Genomic DNA, 20096 nt, shown 5'->3' with positions numbered 1-20096 from the left:
TTATTTGAAGTTTCTAATTAATTATAATAACCTAAACTTTGATTAAATGAATTAAGAAATAAATATTTTAACTACTTAAAATTATAATATGAATAAGAAAATTTTACAAAAAAAATTAAGGAAATATTTTTAAATTACAATATATGGGACCCATTGTTTCAATCAGAGCATTCTATTAAAAATCGTGACTAGGGTGTTTTTCTTCAATTCACTGCAAATGATACTATTATAGTGACAACCAGGCTGAACCGGTTAGACTGAACAACCCATGAACCACTCTTTAGATCGGTCTGATATTTGATCCGGTTATAAACGTATTGAAAAAAAAAAGGTGCGGGTAATTGGAGAGCGTGATAAAAGAAGTCTCTTTTGCCCCTTCATTGGCTGCTTCCAGGCCACCAAGTAGCTGTACTACAAGAACGCACGGCTGATAGTACCAAACCAGTATCTGCTTTCTTGAAATTCTAACCTTTTATAAGTATCAACCCATCTTCTCTCTCTCTCTCTTTCTCTCTCTTTCTGAGTTTAGCTTGTTTGGGAAGAGCTATGAGAAGATCCCATCTCTGTTTTGCTTCTGTACTAACACTTTTGGTTACATGTACTTTTCAATTTCAAGCTCATGCTGCTCCTGCAGGTCTCTTTCTCTCTTTCTCTATCTGCTTCTGCTTGTGTTGATTCTTTTGCGTTTTTTACACTTCCCCATTTTAATTTACCCTCAATGCTTTAATAAATTGTAATTTTTGAAAGTCCTTTTGGCGTTGTTTACCCACTTACTGTTTTCTTCGTGCTAAATTTCTAAGCCAAACCAATCTCTCTCTCTCTCTCTCTCTCTCTCTGTCTCTCTTTCTCTCTTTGTGGTAGTTATATGTTCTAATCTTTGCAATGATCTGGTTGATTAATGGGTCACCTCTTTCTCTCGCCCATGATTTCATTTTCTGTGTTTTAAATTTTGGGTACTCAGGGCCATTAGTTAAGCATTTGTCTTCTCTTCTCAAATGGACCGCCAGATCATCTCTCAAAATGCCTCAATCAGGTAATTTTGGTCAGTATACCTGTAACTTGTTGGTTAATGATCAATCTCTTTGATAAATATTTTCATGTGTTTTTGTTATTTTTAAGCAGATGAAAATGTTCTTCAATTTGAAGATGGGTATTTAGTGGAGACTGTTGTAGAAGGAAATGAAATTGGAGTTGTTCCTTACAAAATCCGTGTCTCTGGGGATGGTGAACTATATGCTGTTGATGAAGTTAATAGCAACATTGTTAAAATTACTCCTCCATTGTCCCAATGTAGGTTTGCTCCTTTCCTTTCCCTTCCTTTCCTTTCTTTCCATTTCTATTATTTTATGCTGTGTTTAAATGGTAAGAAAATGTTGCGGCACTATTTAACATCATTGTTCCTTAATTTATAATCATCAACAGCCAGAATGCTGTTGTTAGTCCATTCAACTAAATAATGTGCAGGGGATGTAGACTAGGATACTATAGAAATCAACCTTGATGTGAATGGAATGTAATCCGGGACAATATGTGATCCCACTAACGGCTTTCCTCATGAGCAGAAAAAGAGTTGGTTTTTTTGTCCGCTTATGCCACTTCATGAACCAGGTTACAGTCAAGTCTAGCAGCCAGCATGGTGTTCCTTTGTTCTTGTGAAAGGAAAACAAGACTTTTAACTATAAAATGTCGTACTGCATCTAAAACTAAATAGATCCCCCAGATAACAATATGACTTCTGCCTCGAGAGCTATTGATGATAATAGCTCCAAAAGTGTGGAATTATCACCAAGTGTTTGTGCCTTTTTCTCTTGATGAGAAAAAGGGAATCCTAAAAATCATGAACTAAATTGATGATTGAAATTTCGGGATTTAGTGCATGAGATAATGCTTTTTTCCTTTTCGAGTCATGCATTCTGGTCTTATTTTTATTCTTGCAGACAGTAGGGCAAGATTGGTGGCCGGTTCATTTCAGGGTTATACAGGACATGTGGATGGAAAACCAAATGAAGCTCGTTTTAACCATCCCAGAGGCGTAACCATGGATGACAAAGGGAATGTATATGTTGCAGATACCTTGAATCTTGCCATCAGAAAGATCGGAGATGCTGGTATGCACAACTTGTCCACCGACAATAGGTTGTGTATATCTATTATATCAATGAACCTTTTTTTTTTTCACAATTGAACTACAATCAAAACTGTATCTCCATGAAGGCGAGAACAGGGAGATCTTTATATCTACTTACAATATCAGCATTATTAGAACTTCCTCCAAATTAACATCTTGGTCTATATAAACTAAATATGTTGTTTTGCAGGTGTGACAACCATTGCTGGTGGGAAATCAAGTATTGCTGGCTACAGGGATGGACCTAGTGAGGATGCAAAATTCTCAACTGATTTTGATGTGGTATATGTTCATTCTACTTGCTCTCTGCTAGTTGTTGATAGAGGAAATGCTGCTATTCGGCAAATCTCTCTCAACCAAGAAGATTGTGATTATGAGTCCACTTCAGTTACTGCATCAGGTTTGGTCCTATGTAACCTGATTAGTATGATTTTCATGACAAATTACTTGCACCATATTAAGAACTAAGGTCTATGTTATTTTTTCCATAATCGTAGGCATTCTTTTATTGTGTGTAATTTCCATATAAATTATGCTCCATTATGAAGAACATGCTTATAGATGCAATATTTCCAGGAAGTAGGTCCTTTTTTTCAAAAGCAATGCAAGTTTAAAACTGTCATTACTTAGGTTTGAAGTTCATTTAAGATTCTTAATCATCACTGACTTAAATGGATCTTTTGGCAGATCTTCTTATGGTTGTTGGGGCTGTCTTGGCTGGATACATTACATGTATGCTTCAACAAGGATTTGGACCTTCTTTTTTCTCAAGAACGGTATAATTCTTGCTTTGGAATTTATTTATTTATGATGTCTAGAGAATGTGGAAAGTTTAGATGCTCACTGACCAATGCCTGTGGTAGCCTATCAAAGTACATTATACTTTTCTGTCTCATTAGCCATATGTGTAAAGTAATGATTTAACACTAGGCTACCTAACAGGCAATGCATTCAAGAAAAAATTTTCTTTTAGAAACTCCAAATCAACTCCAAAATCCAAACATGCACTTTGTCTGATCCTTTCTTTTGCTGGGATGAGCTTGGTCATCAATTGGGCTTCACAGCTGGTTTTATAGTTTTATTAGTCCTAAAAATTGACCTGGGAATGGTTAAAACATTTATTTATTTCTGCCTCAATGAAAGTATGCATTCTCAGTTAATTTAGGCTCCATATGGATAGACTTGGATCTCAAATAATGGAGTATCTGAATTTGACATGCTAAAATTTTATGATTTTGCATTTGAAACATAATTTAAAATCCAAAATAATGCACACAAATCCAAGTGTGACCCTTACAGATTTTCCTTTTGGTGCATTTGGCTTACTGTAATCCTATGTTAATGCAGCAACAATACTCAGAAAGTGAATTTAAAGGGTATCCTACTATGGAGAAACCATCTCCTATCACAGAGAGCATGAAAGAGGAACCTAAGTGGCCATCTTTTGGGCAGCTCATTATTGATCTTTCTAAGCTAGCACTTGAGGCATTGGCGAGCATGTTCCTCTACTTAATCCCCTCATGGGTAAGATCAAGTGGATCCAAGAAATGCCTGACACCATTGAAAGATTCTCTAAGGATGCCTGAAGATGAGATTGAACCCCCATCTGTCCAGAGGCAGAGTGTTCCTGTTTCTTTGTCTGAAACCCGACAGGTCCATACTCCCAGTACGAATGATAAATATTCAGATATGAAGCCACCAAAGATCAAGTCAGCCAGTTTTAAGGATCCTTCTTTGTCGAGCAAGCACCGATCCTCGAAACGGCAAGAATATGCAGAATTCTATGGATCAGGTGAGATGCCTTCGACTGGCAGGTCCAAGAGCCACAGAGAGAAAACAAGGCATCGCCAACGAGATAGGAGCGGAGAGGTGGTTTTTGGAGCAGCTGGGACAGAGCCAAAAGCTGCTGAGATGAAGCCTGTGGGTTATGATAATCCAAAATTTGACCATTACAATATGAAAAGCAAATATGGATCTGACAATGCCTACCAATTTTGATCAACTGCTACTCTTAGTTGTTGACCCATGTCTTGTTTGGCTCTTTCTATGCTAATGTCTCATATTCAGTCTAACATTTAATTTACAGTTTCCTGTATTCAAGGATTCATAGTTAGAAGTAGGGATGGAGGCAGCTCAAGGTTATTTTTGGTTGACCTGCTGCAACACATTTAAAATTGCAGCAGGATGTCTGAATGAGCACTGCTGATTGTTCTCAAATTGAGATGGTGCTGTTAGCTTCCAGAAGGAAACTGATCACCAATCATCTTGTTAGGAGCTTAGTTGTCAAGAAATTCATCTTCCAGGGACGAGTTTGAGGCTCTGTGATTTTGTTTTCTTTTAGCCAGATTACCTCTCGCTCTCTCTCTCTCTCCTGTTCTGGGACTGTTGCTTGGCACTGAGACTGCCATCAAAGTTCCACCCTTTTCTATTAAAAAAGGACTTATTTTAGTTCTTAAACTTATGTCAAAAGTATCAAATGTTTAAATAAGCCCTTAAATTATTTTTGGGTCCAAAGAGATTTTTTAATTTTTTAAATGGTGCAAATCATATCAAGACATTATTTGGTTTGGTTGGGGTAACTTAATCAGTTAATTTGAAGATTTCCTGTGTTTGGTTGGAGTAACTTAATCAGGTAACTTGGAAGTGTTTATTTAGTTGACATTTTTTCTAAATTTTCTAAGAAGTCAGCTTTTTCAGTAAATGGACATCTCATAAATAAATATATTATTTGCTAAAAATCAATATTTTTTAAACAAATATTTATTAAGTTGTAGTTTATAAGATAAAATTACATAATTTTCTATATAAATAAACACTGATAATAAATTATGATTTTCCTACATGTCTTCCACCCAGCCTATTGAGTTTCTTTGTGGTCATTTTTTGTAATGGATTCTGTTGTCCTTCTGTGCTAGCTCAAGTTGGTTGTGTCCTGATGTCGCTAAAGTCTCCTCCCCTCACTAGCCCTAGAATTCTTTAGATGGGCTTTGGAGAGTATATCCCTTGTAATTTTGGGCTTTTGTTTGTGGATATATATTGCCTTTTATCTTTGAAAAAAAAAAAAAAAAAACTTTTTCTGTTCTTCTTATCCTTCTACCTTTCTGTTCAAAACATGGTTGGATCTCTACACCAACAAATTAAAAAGAAAAAGAAAAAGTCTCCAACACACAAGCAAGAAAGAAACATGACAGCCAACCACCCCTTACTTTCTATCTCAATAAATTTTTCTTATAATTGAGCAATCATCCTCTCTATGCAATTTACCCTTTTTTTTTATAATTTTATTTAATTATTTAATTATGTCCTATGCAAAAACTCACCGGATTTAGAGTAACAGCACACTTATCTCTCTGGGGAACCCAAAAAGGGAGATATAACTCAAAAATAAAACCCATAATTAAAAGTAAAATAAAAACCGTCTTCGATTTCTCTGCAGCCAAACAGTGAGAGAAGTTCATTTCGACTTGGCCTTTCAATTTCAATGAAAATTTTTCTCTATAGAAACCCTCTCTCTTTCTGTGATTGAAGTTGCTTCTGTTATTGCGTTTTAAAGGAGGAATTATTATTATTATTTTTTTGAGAGAGGGAGAGAAAGAGTAATGGGTTGTGCTGGATCGTCACAGGCTAAAGGAGATGGTGAGTTCACACTGTACTTTCTTTTTCTTTCTTCTTTTGCGTTCCAGTGCTTATTTTCTGTTTTGTTTCCCATGAATCTCGGGGGAAAGGAAAAAAAAAAGAATTACTATTGTCTCGTATTTTTGATATTTGTTATTAGTATTATTATTTTTTTTGGGGGGGGGGGGGGGGGGGGGGAGATAAGAAACTAAGTTTCAAGTGATTTGCACGTCATTTGCATAGTGAAGATTGTTTCTTCTTCTGTTCTGTTGTGTAGTCATTGCAATGTGCTTGCTGATTTCTTAAGCTGTTTGGAGTTTTGATTTTGCTTAATCTAGTGATTGAAATTATGGAATTTTGGATTTTAGTGGCTAACTTGTGAAATTATATAGTAGGGTTTAATTTAGGCTGAAGGATTTCGTTCTGTTTTGATTAGGAAAGACCTTGATGTTAAAGCTTAACAAAGAACAATTGAAGTGTGTGATGAATCTGTTGGGAAGATTTTTGCTTGTCTGTTTCCAAAAGAGAAAGAAACAATGGTTTTGCCTCAAAAGTTTTTGCAGAAACCTATTGACAGGGCATTCAATGTGCTTGTTTAGTTTATTTTTAAGACCATTATGAATCTCTATATCTCACAATCCAAGACTCATTTACTGGGACTGTATGGACAATGAATGAAAGAAGTAGCAAATAGGACTTCTGCTTCTTACCACCCCCTCCCCCCAGGGAATGTTTCGTCACCATCTAGGTTTTCTTTTTGAAATATAATCATTTTATCACATTTAAACCTAATAATCAATTCAATGATGTACTTCTTTGTGTGTGTGTGTATAATTTTTAATCAATTGGATAACTTTGGTAGTTTTGATATAGAATTTGTTAGCTTTATTAATAAAAAAAATGAGGCTATAAATTGACAGTTTGAGTTGTTCCAGGGGTTGTGAAGAAGATCCGGAAGCCAAAACCTTGGAAGCATCCTCAGCCTATAACAAAGTCTCAGCTTATACAGCTGCGTGATGAGTTTTGGGATACTGCTCCTCACTATGGTGGAAGGAAAGGTAGTGTTCCCTTAGAATATTTTATCATTAATGACCTTTACTAGAATTCCTTATGGACATCAAGAGCTTATGGTGTAGTAGGAGCATAATAATTGGTCAATATATTTTATGAATAAGAAGAGGAAGAGGAAGAGGAAGACAGATAATCCTTTTCTGCAAATGAAAACTTCCCTTGTCTTGTTCTAACTAAAATGAAATTTATAGTGATATTCAAATGCTAATGGAAATTAAGACTCCATAAGCAATTGTATAAATAATTACATGTGTAAAAATAGTTGCAAGCATGTATTTAAATCACGGTCAAGGCCATATTCATGGTCGCAGTCGCAAGTGATGGAAACAGGCTTGTAATGGCATTAAGGTAATGGTAACAACCTGTCGCTATACAAATTTTTCAAAAGAATTTGCAAAATTCCTGAATGAAGAGTTGGTTAATGATATAAGTACAACTAAGATAGATAACCAAATAACTAGCATATATACATCAAATAAAAGACATTAAATCCATCATTGGTGGACATCATTAGCAATAATCAATTTAAAGCTAAAATAACAATTCATATAGTAAAGCATGATTCTTCATACTAAAAGTTTAATAAAGAAAAACTTGGCAACAAAATATAATTTTTTTTAACAAATAAGTAAAAGAACACCAAGAACAAACATAAGTAACTTGAACTTTTGTAAGACATGGATGTTTAGAACTAGACAGAATGTCGATAATCTTAGCTCAAGAGAGAAATGAAAGATTTTTAGATAGTTAACATTTATGGAAATTTGAGAGAGAAATGATACATAACAGCTTAAACTCTCCAAAATAGAAAAGAAAATAAGGAAGAGTTTTTGCTTCCATCTGGCTTAAAAGAGAGGTGAAATAACAGATTCTTAACTTTACCTAATGGTAAATAATGGACGTTATAGGATCAAGACTTTATTTGCCTTTAAATGATGGGTTACCGGTAATGGGATGGCCAAAAACCTATAGATAATGGCTGTTATGTTACATAACGGCCTTCATTTAAAACCATGTTGGAAGGCTGGCTTTTAAGAGGAGAATCACATGCATAACTGGCATGTTGTATTGATTTGATTGTGTAATAAATCATAATCCTCACAAAACAATACAATTTAACTTAACGAAATGAATCACAAATAGTTTTAAATGTTTTTACTATGTTGAAAATTTCAAATTTGAGTTAAGAGTTTGTTTCTGATTTTTTTCCTTCATATACCTTCTCCATATCATTTGTGAATTGTGATACCTTGAAACATTGTGCAGAATACCAAGCAAGTGTATTGTATAACATAACTTGGTTAATATAAAATTTTAACCGGTGACAAGCTAGGAAGTACCATTTCCTATTGGGAAATCATGAAAATCTCACCTTTTATCTCTTGCAGATTATTTGCCCTTGATTTTTCATAATCTTACAGTTTGAATTTTGTGATGCTCCAAGTCAAGCCATTAACAAAATGCAACAAAAGTTTGTCCGTATGACCTAAATATTATCCACAAGTTTTAAAAGTATAAAGTTTCTGTGGTAAAAGGACAGTTGAGCCTTTAAATGCAAATGAAAGATTCATGCCTTCTTAAATCTGCAGAGCTTCAAGCAGCCTTTTTGGTGGTTGACAGCGACACAGTGTGGCTAGTGAATCCAGTTTTGGGCAGCACTGCTGTTGAAAAGGAAAAAAGTCCATTAAATTTTGTGGATTGGGTTAAAGGAGGAAAAATGAAGAAGAGATTGTTGATTGGGGGTCTGCACATCTTGTAATTGAAATGCTATATTAAGGCTAATAGTGATTAATGTTGGGAGTTCGATTTTTGAGTTTAACCAGTAGAGAAGTTAGAGTGCTTTGAGTTCATTGGATTTGGAAAAGAAAACCTGAAACAAAAATTAGAAAGATTTCTTGTTGAGACAAAAGTAGTAAGAAATTGACCAAAATGTCATTAAAAAAGGGCACTAGACAAAGAAGAGCAGAAAGGACAATCAGGATTTAATGTGGTTGATTAGGAGGGGCTTTCTTTTGACTAATAAGAAGTCAGCAGACGTTGAAGGATTTTGAAGTTCATTCTTAGTATTGCTCTGGGATTTTAGGAGGAGATAATTCTTGGTGTGTGCCTTCTTACTTTTGTAAGTTATGAACTTTCAATAAGCTAATATCATTTGGCTGTGATTGTAGCTGCACACCAGATTGAGGTCTAAAAAAACTAAGGTGTAATTCTTTATTGAAATTATTTGCATCGGTACAGCGCCTTGAAATGACAAAGAGAATGGATCATGTTGATATCTTGACTTCCTAAGATGCAAAGTTTGCTTTGTGAAAAGTTGACCTCAATTGCATAACTGGTTTTTGATGGTTCACTTTTGGTTCTTCAATTAACAACCAAAAAGATTTTATTTACTGAAGATTTACATTTCATTTAAAGGTTTTGTTCTCTGCAATAATTATTTGGTAGATCATCTATTGTGGTTAATCATTTGTTACAATAATAATAATAATAAGAGAGTAGGAGCTGTGAGAATATAGGATAAATATTGTATAAACGGGGAGCATTATAACTGATTTTAGTAGTGAAGAATTCAATAATACAACAATTCCTTCTCTCTAACTCTCTCTCTCTCTCTCTCTCTCTCACTCTCTATTTCTTTCTATCTGCTCTCTAATATCTTCTTTCTTTCTTTCTTTCTTTCTTTTCTCTATCTTCTTCCTATTCTTCTTATTCTTCTTCCCTGTTCTAAGGTTTCTTGTAACATCATTTTTAACAATTTCAAGTGCATGTTTGATTATTGGACTGATCATGCATGAGGTGAGGTCAAGGAGGCAAGTTGTTGAACTTTATGTGCCAAAGTACCACTGCCCTCAGAGCGATGTTTGAGTGACGAGCACTTATTGCTGTACATTTTTGTTGCATGTAAGAGGGTTAGATATAGTTAAGAAGTAGTTAGGAATATTGGTAGTAGAATAAAGCTGTAACTGAAGTTCAGTGGGGAGAGAGAGTTGGCCGGAACAGTTGTACATAGTTACATAAAATGTATAAATACAGATATTGTTAACTGCCATGGGCTATGCTAAAAGATAATCTCATTTCAGAATATCTCTCTATTCTCGATCTGTTCTGATCCTATTCTTTCTAAATCCTTCTTAATATTTCTTTTCCTTCCTTTCTATATTTGCTCTCTAATTTCTTTCCCTATTGTGATTGAGTATCCTGTTACATGGTATCACTGCTTTTGAGGAGTAGGTACTGCGGGCACTGCCTGTTTCCTGGTTCATCTGAGTCGAATCCATGTCCATATTCAGGTTTCTTTCTGTTTTGCTCTCTAATATCTTTCTTCATTCCTGATATTTCTCCCTTTCTTCCCTCTATTTCTTCTTCCTGAGGTTTTCTTCCCTTTCCCTTTATTTTTTTCCCTTATTCTCAGCAGATCCTTTTTCTTCTTCTTCTTCCTTTATTCTTGGTGTCCAGATTTCTTCTCCTTCTTTCTTTCTTGAAATTCTTCTTTTCATACTCTTCTTTTTCTTTTTCTTCTTCTTTTCTTGAAATTTTTGAATCAAATTTACTTCTTCAGTTGATTTCTGGTTCTTTCTTCTATTTTCTTCTTTAAGTTTCATTTCCTGCATTTCAAGAAACATGTTTCTTGAAATTCTTGAAATTTTTGTTCCTTCTCTACCTTTTCGCTAATTCCTTTCGCTGGAACCAGAATCTTCCCAAATTCTGGGCAAGAAAATATCTGATGCTTTCCTCGCGTTTCCTCTTCTTTCTGTTTCTTTGTTCCAACCTGTAACTGCCAAAACAGAGATTCTTCGGACTTCCAGCTCTAATCAATCCATGGAACTATAGCTGGTTCTGCTTAAAGGTATCAACAGATGCATGCAAAGACAAGAATTGCTGGAAAAATGGAATCAACAATGGGGGAAATCTGGGCAGCATGATGTCAGTGAACATATAACTTGTGAAGATCAACTTCTTGGAAATTCTGACAGGCCAAATGAAGACCAAGATGCTTCAAGTAAAGTTTCCAATAAGAATGACAAGGGCACTGAGATGAGCAGATTTATTGCTGATATGTCTAGTGTAAGTGAGTACTTTGAGGAGGAGAACGATGAAAACGGTGATGGTGGGCAACTGGAGCCTGCAATGGGGAAAGCAGGAGCTGAATATGAAGTGATTGCACAACTCATTCATAAAAAGCTGAATTTTTTTGCTGTAGAATCATGGGAATGTTCTTTAGAAAAAACGCAAAAAAGAAATGTAGTTACAAGAAGTGGGGTGCAGTAAGCAAGTGGCATTGGTTTGGGAGCCAATGTGGACTGATATGAGCTATGCTAGGAAATAACATCATTTCTCCATTTTCTATATGTTCAGATCCTATTCTTTCTATCCTTCTTTCCATTTTTTTCCCTTTCTTTCTCTATTTCCTCCCTAATTTCTATTCTTTGTGTGATTGAGAATCCTGCTACATGTCAACAGTTGAAGCTTAGAGTATGAGTTTAATGCTTCTAGCAACGCAAATATATTGAAATTGAGCTCCCAGAAAAATGGTGATTTGCAAAATATTGTCCACACTCACAGGAAATAATTGGCAAGAATAAGATTCCATTGAGTACGCCAGCAATAGTCAATGGCTATGATGATAGGTGATATTTTATTCAAGCTTTAGGTGCTATAAGTGTTGTTAGGGGTTGGATTGGAACTCGGTCAACGTTTTACCTCAGACCTGAATATGCAAGAGGCTGTATAGCTAACCCTCCAGATGTACAAGGTAGGATGCATTGCTAGGAACTGCTTGAGTTGATCATTGCCATTGGCAACATGGATTCCATCCAACTCTTAGTCTGTGTTTTGATTGTAACATCATTTACTGTTGCACTAATCTCAAATTGTTGTTGTTTCAGTGGTCAGTATTAGTGCAGTAACCTTTTCATCTCATGTCAGTATGTTATATATCCCAAAAGAAAAAAGGTGGCTTTGTTATTTTAGTGCTCCTACAATGAAACATATCATATTAATTTAAGAAAAGCTTTTGCTGTGTTTGCTTTTTCTTTGTGCTCTTGTGCTCTTAGCCATATGTTACGATTTCATTCCATTCATCTAGATTGATTATTATTATTTACTTTGTTGAAAATAAAGTCACCTTAGAGTCTCCCTTCGTGAAAATTTATTGTAATATGCTTTAAATATCTTATGTAAGTAATTTTGTGAAGCAAATACCAATATTCTGTGTGCCAGAGATTTGGGATGCTCTTCGTGCTGCTGCTGAAGCTGACCTAAACCTCGCGCAAGCTATTGTGGATAGTGCTGGTGTCATTGTTCAAAATGCTGATTTGACAATATGCTATGATGAAAGAGGCAAGTAACCTTGTTAATTTTTTCCAACTCAATCACAACCTTTCCAATAAAAGACTAGAGTTGTGGATAATTACACTTTAACCTATGAAAACAGGCATTGCTCACTTTTTCCGCATGTTAGCTACTTAAGAGGATGATGAGTTATTCCTGTTTCTAAGTAGTTTACATCAATCATGGTGATGTTATTCTCTGTTTACCACGCTCATGTTACCTTCAACATGTGATTGCAGGCGCAAAATATGAACTTCCCAAGTATGTTTTGAGTGAGCCAACCAACTTAATCCGAGACGGTTGAAAACAGGAAACCAATTACAATTAGCAGCAATTGTGCACAGATTGAATGTAAATCCTGTATATTATTTCCTGTAATACCTTTTATAAAGGTGGGTCATTTTGCTCCTATCCATTTGCACTTGGACTTCTATTTGTTCTTCTGTAAAATTCTGTTGTTAACTGAACAAGAGCACATCAATTGTTTGGATTTAGTGGGGGAAAATTCTTATCCTATAGAACTTACCTACCCAAGAGTTGATTACCTTACCGTACTAATCGGTGGTGTTAGTACCTTTATCATACTCTTTGATTTAGGGAATGGCCTAAACCCAGAAATAGAGAGAACAGGGGTTGATATAGTGACATGTGACATATTTTTTAGGAAAAATTATTACTTAATCTCTATTATCTTTCACTTTTAAATATTTCAATATTTGTTGGCATTATTATTACGAGAGTCGGCAATGCTTTCTCCTTTTGTTTTTTCCCCTTAAAATGAAAAAAGGGAAATCAATTGGTTAACCAATTTAGTGAAATTATTAATCGAATCGGTCAAGAATTAATGGACTTGACCGATATACTTTTGGTTTACAAATTTTATGAACTGAAATTATCGATGTGAATAATAATATTGAACCATGGTTCGATTATTTTCAACCGTCACCTTTACTTACAACAATGGTCGTTGTTGCTTTGAGGAAGTGCTTAGTCTCATAGGAGAGCGGAGGAGATTTATTTACTGAGGTTATTTTTTGTCTTCTCATATTGAAATAAGAGCAATTTAAAGTCACTTTAAACATGAAAAGGTCATATAATGGAAGAAGCGAAATATGAGAAGCTAAATTATTATATTTTTAAACAGTAACTAACATATAACAATTTTTTTTTGTGATGTTTTAATGAAAATTATATTTTTTAACTTCCATCTTTTTCCTCATTCAAAAGGCCAAAGAATTAAATCAAGCATTACAGAGATTTTTTATTATCAAGTTAAATTATATTCATATTCTTTAAAGTTATTTTCCTATCTTAGAATCTAAGTGAAATAAAAGATAATTTCATCAAATTAGGATAATTTTGTTGCAATTCAATGATTTAATTAAATTATTTTCTTAATTATCACGTAAAAACTTTAAATAAGTTTAGTAGTTCCAAACGGAATTTTTCATAGGCAGAGAGATTAGGGAATTGGAAAGTCGACCTTGGGCACTAAATCAAATTTGAAACCAACACGAAGGGTTATCTTTAATTTAGATGTGTTGAGGGATTGAACAGCTGGCAAATTGCGATATCCGGTAACTACAGAAATTATAATATTTATAAACACGTTGAGCTAAACCATCAAATTGCCCTGCGGCGCACTTCCTCTTCAGAACAAAAATCAGAGAGCAAAGAAACAGAAAACGCAAGTAGATTTAGTTATGTGGTCCATTTTACACCTTATTGAAGAAAGATAGAAGACTGCCTTGTTTAGGGTCCTTGCTTCCTCCCTTTTTGTTCCCTGCTTTGCCTCCTTGATTAGATGGTGCTGTATTTCCTACTGCAGACTTCTTAACTGCAGCTGCCCTGCATTTATTGTCACCATAATGTCAACAGTGCATTCACTAGACACTGACAAAATCTTTTTATCACCAAATTGAACATAAGAACCACATATATATAATAGCAAGTCCAAAGGGGGAAAAATCTAGCGCTGATTTGAACCCAACTTGTAGCATATCTAAGCAAGACTATGGTTTTTTATGCTGCTTGAAACATTTCTAACCTGTTGTTAACAGTATTTGCAACTGCATTAGTTTCAGCTTTCTTCGCCACACTATTTTGAGCTTTCTTCATCACGCTACTGTCGGCTTTCTTTGTTTCCGTCTCTTCCCCCTCCCATACTACCTCAGTTACTGCAGCAAAGAGAAGAAAACTACTAATGTAAAACAGAAAGAAACCAAGAAATTAGGATACACAGAACATATTGTACTACATAAAGGGTGAGTAGCCAGGCACGCACTTAGTTTCTCGAGATTTACAAGTTTTACAAAAGTTTCTTGGGATGTGCAAATTACAAGCATCAACTAATTATTAATCATACAATTAAAAGCAGAACACTGCATCCCGCTCATATTAGGAGGTTTTAATGATTTAGAAACTAATACAGATGATCTAAAAGTTTTTTTTTTTTTTTGAAGAAAAAAAGAAACAAAAATAAATGTCAGTGAAAATATAACAATCCAATAAATGAAAATGAATGTTTTACCTAGAAAAGAGAACATCCAAGCTAAGTAATATATTACATTGAGGACTTTATAAAAAATGAGAAAAGCAATTAAGCATGGGCTTACCTTCTCTACCACGCTCATCAATGGAGGTCTTTAAGACTTTCCTCCTTTTGGGAGAATTTGGAGCAGCATTAGCAATATCTGCTTTAACATCTGTTTTAACATGACCACCATTACTATGGTTCAGGATATTCTCTTTAGAGGAGTCTTTAGACTTCATACTCTTTTGGGCACTTGAAGACTTTTCCCTTGCAACTTGATCAGAGGTAGGGTCAGTAGATCTTCCTTCCTTGACCTTCAGTTTGCTTTCTGTTTGGTCGTTGTCATTGAGTTTCACAGGATGGGGGGTCTTACTGAATTTCCCCTTTGGAAGATCCGGTGATGCTAGGCTCACAGCATCTTCATCCTCATCATCGGAATAATCAAGAACTACCCTCCTTTTTCTACCACCTTCAACATTGGAGGCTCTCCTAAAATTGACGTTTTGAGCCTCATCATCGCTGCTCCGATCTTCTATTGCTTCACAAGCACAAATTTGAGCTTCTGCACTGGCTAATAACAGTTGTAAACCAACAAGAAAATTAGAACAAACTCACCAACCCAGTAAAATAAAAGATTATTAACTACAAATTTTACTTGCATGATGCATATAAGACAATCTTGCATTATGGTTATGCAAAGAAATTTTCAACTTCACAAAGTAACTAGATGGAGACGAACCAGCGGGATCTGAAATGAGACTGTTATCGCCTGCAGGAGGTGAAGTGAGTTTTGACTTAGCTGATGCACGACCCCACAAACTTGCTAATGAACCTCCATTTCCCATAGAACTTTTATCGCTCCGGCTTTTCTTCTCATTATTAGCCAACGGAGGAGGGATTTTTTCTTTATCTAGAGGGGGCTTGGAGGCCTCATAATGAACTCCTGTCCCAGGACTTTCCTTTTTTACATCTTTCACCAACATGGTAGATTGTTGTCCGAACTTTGGACCTGATTGATCAACTTTCACTTGTTGAGGAGGTGGAACTACAATTTTTTCAGCAGAATTAGTCTTGGTTGGTCCTAGGATTCCCACACTTTTGGGCTGCAGAGCTGCATTGTTCTTGGGTGTTCCATCAACATTGCGCCTAACAAAGGGATTAAGAATCCCACAAAACCTGATGAAAGAAAACCTAAAGCATCAACTGAGAATAATCATATGCTACAAATGCAACTTTCCATAAATGCAGGACTGCATAACCAGCACACAAGTTCATAACAAGTGCAAAAATCCACAATCATAATGTGTCCTACCATATACCAATACATGTACTTCCCCCATCATTTAGGCACCCAAATCAAAATGCCCTTGGAAGAGGAATCACTTTTACCAGAAAAAATACATGCATTGGCTTGAATAAATTTTGCAAAGGAAAGGTCATAGCATATCATCCCTTCCCCAAAATGCACAACTTTCACAGGGCAAAAAAATTGGCCTTGTTCTGCAATCTCACATCAAGAAGATATTAACACTTGATGAACGTATCAGAGCCATTTTGCTCCTTCAAAGTTAGCAATTCACTTTTCAGTTGGGCAAGTGGGCCTTTGTCTTTTCCCTGCTCCACCCTTTTCTCCCCCAAAGTGCATGACTTAAATAACATGCACACGCAGAAACACATCAAAGAAACTCATAATGTGGACTGTCCTTGAGAACATCAACAACATCTCTCTATCTCTCAAATTCACACTCACAACACAGAGTTCCTGTAAGTAAGATACTCACAAGGACCAACTTTATGGCCCAAAAGAAGAAGAAAACCAATCTGGAAGAAAGAAGCATTACAGAAAATGAGGTGATGAGCACCCTGTCCCTAAGAAACACAAGGTACTATAACCAGTCAATTTTGTTTTTTCTCCTGGCAAAGTGAAGTGCTTGTAAGAATTATCTAGGTGGACTCAGTTTCCAACAGTTATGTTGATTACGACATTGCGCTCTCATTTGATCAGCATTCATACATTAAAGACAGCTAAAACTAGTCACCATGAGAATGGGTACAAATTTCTTCAACTAATAATAATCATATTCACCAATTTTGCTGTATTCATAAGTGAAGTTTGTATTAAGTCAAATGCCAATAGCAAGAATCTCTACTTTAGCAGTTGGAACTCGGAAGACATTGCAAAATGCAGTTGCATCATACCTGTTATCTCTCAAACAATTATCAAATGCAGAGGGCTGCTTGAAGAGCTCTTCTGCTTGTACAAATTCATCGTTCCAAAGGGCAGCTGGATCCTTTGGAATTGCAGCTTGCACGCTGTAGACATGAAGTGAGCAATTGCCATCAAATTCTTGTTTAGCTTCTGCAAAAAATTTCAGGAGAGTTTGATGTGAACTCATTTGTTCTTGGCTGGTTAGTGGTTACAAATTAATATGCATTATTGATAAACGACCAGTCACGACAAGTGGAAAAAATCAAATATTTACTTAAATTCAATGATATCATACAAAAAAAAAAGAGCTGGTATCATGGTAATTGTCTTTTCTGCTACTTCTATGATATCTATATAGAATTTGGCAGCAAATTTTTGGTATTATTATTTCAGAAAATTGTCTGTAGCCTAATTGAGGAAATAGGAGCATGAGTTCAAAGCTTGTTTAGGTAGAGAAGAATAGACTCAGTATAACAGAATATTAGCTCAAATGACTTCATTGGGATGCTATGCATGGTCCAAAACTTATAGATTTGTGAGAGCACACACACACACCCAAAAAAAGGGCTAAAAAAAAAACTAAATTGCAGAAAAATCAACTGGTTCCCTGCACCAGTACAACCTCTGATAACATATGACGACACTATTGCTCAATTCGATCATATGATATTCCACTAAAAGATCAGACCTTCAAGTTTGGGCCCAGAAACAAGCATTATATGGTAACTTGGAGGATTGTTCTTCAACCAGCCAGACAGAGTATATACTACTTCCAGACCACTTGTATGTTTCTGCACAAACTCTTGAAGCAACCTATCGCCACAAACAAATTTTTGTTGAACACAATATGGGGAAAATGGAAGGAAAGATGCGAGCAGCTATCATCATAACCACGAGAGAGAAAGAAAATATATACCTCTTTGCAACATTTGATGACACCAGAAAATTGCGACTCAGCCACTTGTATGAAACCTGAAAACCAATGTAATTCAGATACAAGGCTTACTGGAAATAATTTTAGCTTTTAATTGAAGTTTTAGGTTGTAAAGCATCCCACATGGAAGCAAGTCCAATCAAATTTGCCCATGAATGTTGAACTTAAGGGTAAATGAAACGACATATTTGAGAATCAAAATTGTTTACTGATTGAGCTCATCTAATTGACAAGACAAATTGAAGCTTCAGTATCACTCAACTCTTGTCTAACCATGCTTTAACCCAGCTCAAATTATTTAGTTTACGTGTCTACTCTACCTCAAAATGATTTATGGGAATTGGGAAAAATACTGGCAAAAAGAAAAGGTACTATGTAATGGCCATAATGACAGGAATAGTAAGACAAAGAGTTTCCTTTTCTCAATACCCGCTTCTCTCACCAACGTGAATCACATAATCTTTTCGAGTTACATGAAGGCATAATTACTTTTCATTACTCTAAACCTTAAATCCAAAACCAGTTATAATCGGATATATGGATATATTTCCACCATTCCACTCGGTTTATAGCTAGTTAACTACAACCTCAGACTAAAGCTGCTTCTCATTACTTCTCCCCACATCATTCCATATATTTTCTACTGTTGCATTTTGTGGTCTATGAGTATCTCAAAACTATCTCAGTCTCCCTTCTCTAATCTTTTGCTCAACAGGTGCCACTTCCTCCTTTCCACGAATGCAGTAATAACATCCATCCTTGTATTCTAGAGGTCTAATTTTCTGAATGTGTAAATGCACAAAAAAGTGAACAAATCCTCAAATATTTACAAATAAAAATGAAAACATGCAGCAATATGAACAACATTGCATTGTAAAGTGGGTTATTGTTGCACATTACATTTCAGAATTACAGCTAAATAAGTTGCCGTACAAACAATAAAATCTATGTTTACAAGGTCTATCAAACTGACTAAAACCATATAACATAAAATTTTCTGAAAAAATAAAAGCTCTGACTTCAGCCACAATCTCCTTTTAGCTCAGTCATTCAATGGAAATAGGTTTAATTATTAGTCTAGTCTCCACATTTTAGTTTGCACATTCACCGACTCCATAAAAAATTTGCATAAGTGGCCCCATAAGTAACAGCCTATTACAGTTCACAAAATTAAAGCAGCACCCTTTATTTCTACAGACACTTTGCAAAATACTGTCAAGAACATTTAAATAGAGGAGAGGTGTAATCTGAACTTCGTGATCATTCAGTTCGATTAGGCTATGTAATTTCTTCACATAAAAATGCACTCAATTATGGAATTTGCAAACAAGTACTAAAGTATTGCACACAATAAACTCCCATAGATATCACTCTTCCCCTATTCCCTTGTCATACAATACCAATAACTTAATATTCTAAAAAAATGAAAGTAAGTGAAACTAAGACTCCATTTTTTATGAAAAATAACTTGTATTTGAAAAATGTTTTCCTTGAAAAAGAAAATGTTTTTCAATAAGATAACTTATCTTTCAATGTTTAATTTTAATTTAAAAGTAAAATATATTAATAAATTTATATACAGAGGACTTAATAAAATTATCAAAGTGTGTAAAAATAATTACTCTTTTGGAAAAAGAATTACTCTTTTGAAAAAAGAGAGACATTCTCCTTAAGATGACTTATGACTAAATTTGTCAAAAATGTCAAAATATTTTCAGTGAAACAAACAGATTATAAGAGTAAATAAATTTTTTAATTGAAAAAAACCTTAGGTTACCAGCAACAGTTTCCTAACACCTAGGGGCCTATTCAACAATTTAGCAGCAAATTAGTTCGAAAAAATACAATAAAACTTGCCGAAAACTGCAGAAAGGCCGCAAGAAACAGTGATAAAATCGACTAAAGGTGAGACATTAAGAAAAATCAAATTAACAGAGTCAAATTTATGGATCAGGCGAAATTACATTAAAACATAAAATTTTATGGGAAAAAAAAAAAGAAAAATGTAGAGAATAAAGCGAGAGAAGAGAATCAGAAGTTACCACTTGAAGTTTGTCAGAGACGAGAGTTTCGATCTCTTCAAGAACGCCTAGGGTTTCAATCTGGGCCATAATTTTTCTCTGGAGTTATTGCTGGCAGTGGAATCTAAAGCAAGAATATGTTGATATGGAGGATATAAAGATTGAATGGTTTTGTTTCCCTCTCTAAGGACTCTCTTTTCCCGCCATTCTCTTCTCTCTCTCTCTCTCCACCCCTTTTTTCCCCACCCACCGAT

General features: G+C 35.1%; 3 protein-coding genes across 4 annotated transcripts; 2 read left to right on the top strand and 1 right to left on the bottom strand.

Annotated features, from left to right (window-relative positions):
* Positions 1 to 397: 397 nt before the first annotated feature.
* On the top strand, positions 398 to 4448 carry LOC110612041. Of its 2 annotated transcripts, XM_021752681.2 has the most exons (7): positions 402 to 634; positions 962 to 1033; positions 1123 to 1290; positions 1938 to 2108; positions 2319 to 2528; positions 2816 to 2904; positions 3476 to 4448. In XM_021752681.2, exons 1-7 carry the CDS (start codon positions 547 to 549, stop codon positions 4124 to 4126), a joined length of 1449 nt encoding a protein of 482 aa, XP_021608373.1. In that variant the 5' UTR covers positions 402 to 546; the 3' UTR covers positions 4127 to 4448. The 2 variants fall into 2 exon arrangements, with proteins under 2 accessions (XP_043810763.1, XP_021608373.1); XM_043954828.1 differs by lacking the exon at positions 1938 to 2108 and having other exon boundaries at positions 398 to 634.
* Positions 4449 to 5233: 785 nt separating this feature from the next.
* On the top strand, positions 5234 to 12689 carry LOC110610429 (ubiquitin domain-containing protein 1). Its single transcript, XM_043954829.1, has 4 exons — positions 5234 to 5764; positions 6679 to 6801; positions 12035 to 12154; positions 12385 to 12689. Exons 1-4 carry the CDS (start codon positions 5728 to 5730, stop codon positions 12447 to 12449), a joined length of 345 nt encoding a protein of 114 aa, XP_043810764.1. The 5' UTR covers positions 5234 to 5727; the 3' UTR covers positions 12450 to 12689.
* A 1029-nt stretch (positions 12690 to 13718) lies between these two features.
* Positions 13719 to 20096, bottom strand: LOC110610409. The gene is made up of 8 exons (XM_021750322.2): positions 19864 to 20096; positions 17804 to 17859; positions 17576 to 17700; positions 16878 to 17037; positions 15418 to 15854; positions 14761 to 15249; positions 14193 to 14322; positions 13719 to 13993 (listed from the first exon to the last, which is right to left on the bottom strand). The coding sequence occupies exons 1-8, from the start codon at positions 19930 to 19932 to the stop codon at positions 13861 to 13863; spliced, it is 1599 nt and encodes a 532-aa protein (XP_021606014.1). The 5' UTR covers positions 19933 to 20096; the 3' UTR covers positions 13719 to 13860.

Source organism: Manihot esculenta, chromosome 3 (assembly GCF_001659605.2).
Source record: "Manihot esculenta cultivar AM560-2 chromosome 3, M.esculenta_v8, whole genome shotgun sequence".
Classification (NCBI taxonomy): Eukaryota; Viridiplantae; Streptophyta; class Magnoliopsida; order Malpighiales; family Euphorbiaceae; genus Manihot; species Manihot esculenta.
This window is presented reverse-complemented; position numbering and strand designations above follow the sequence as displayed.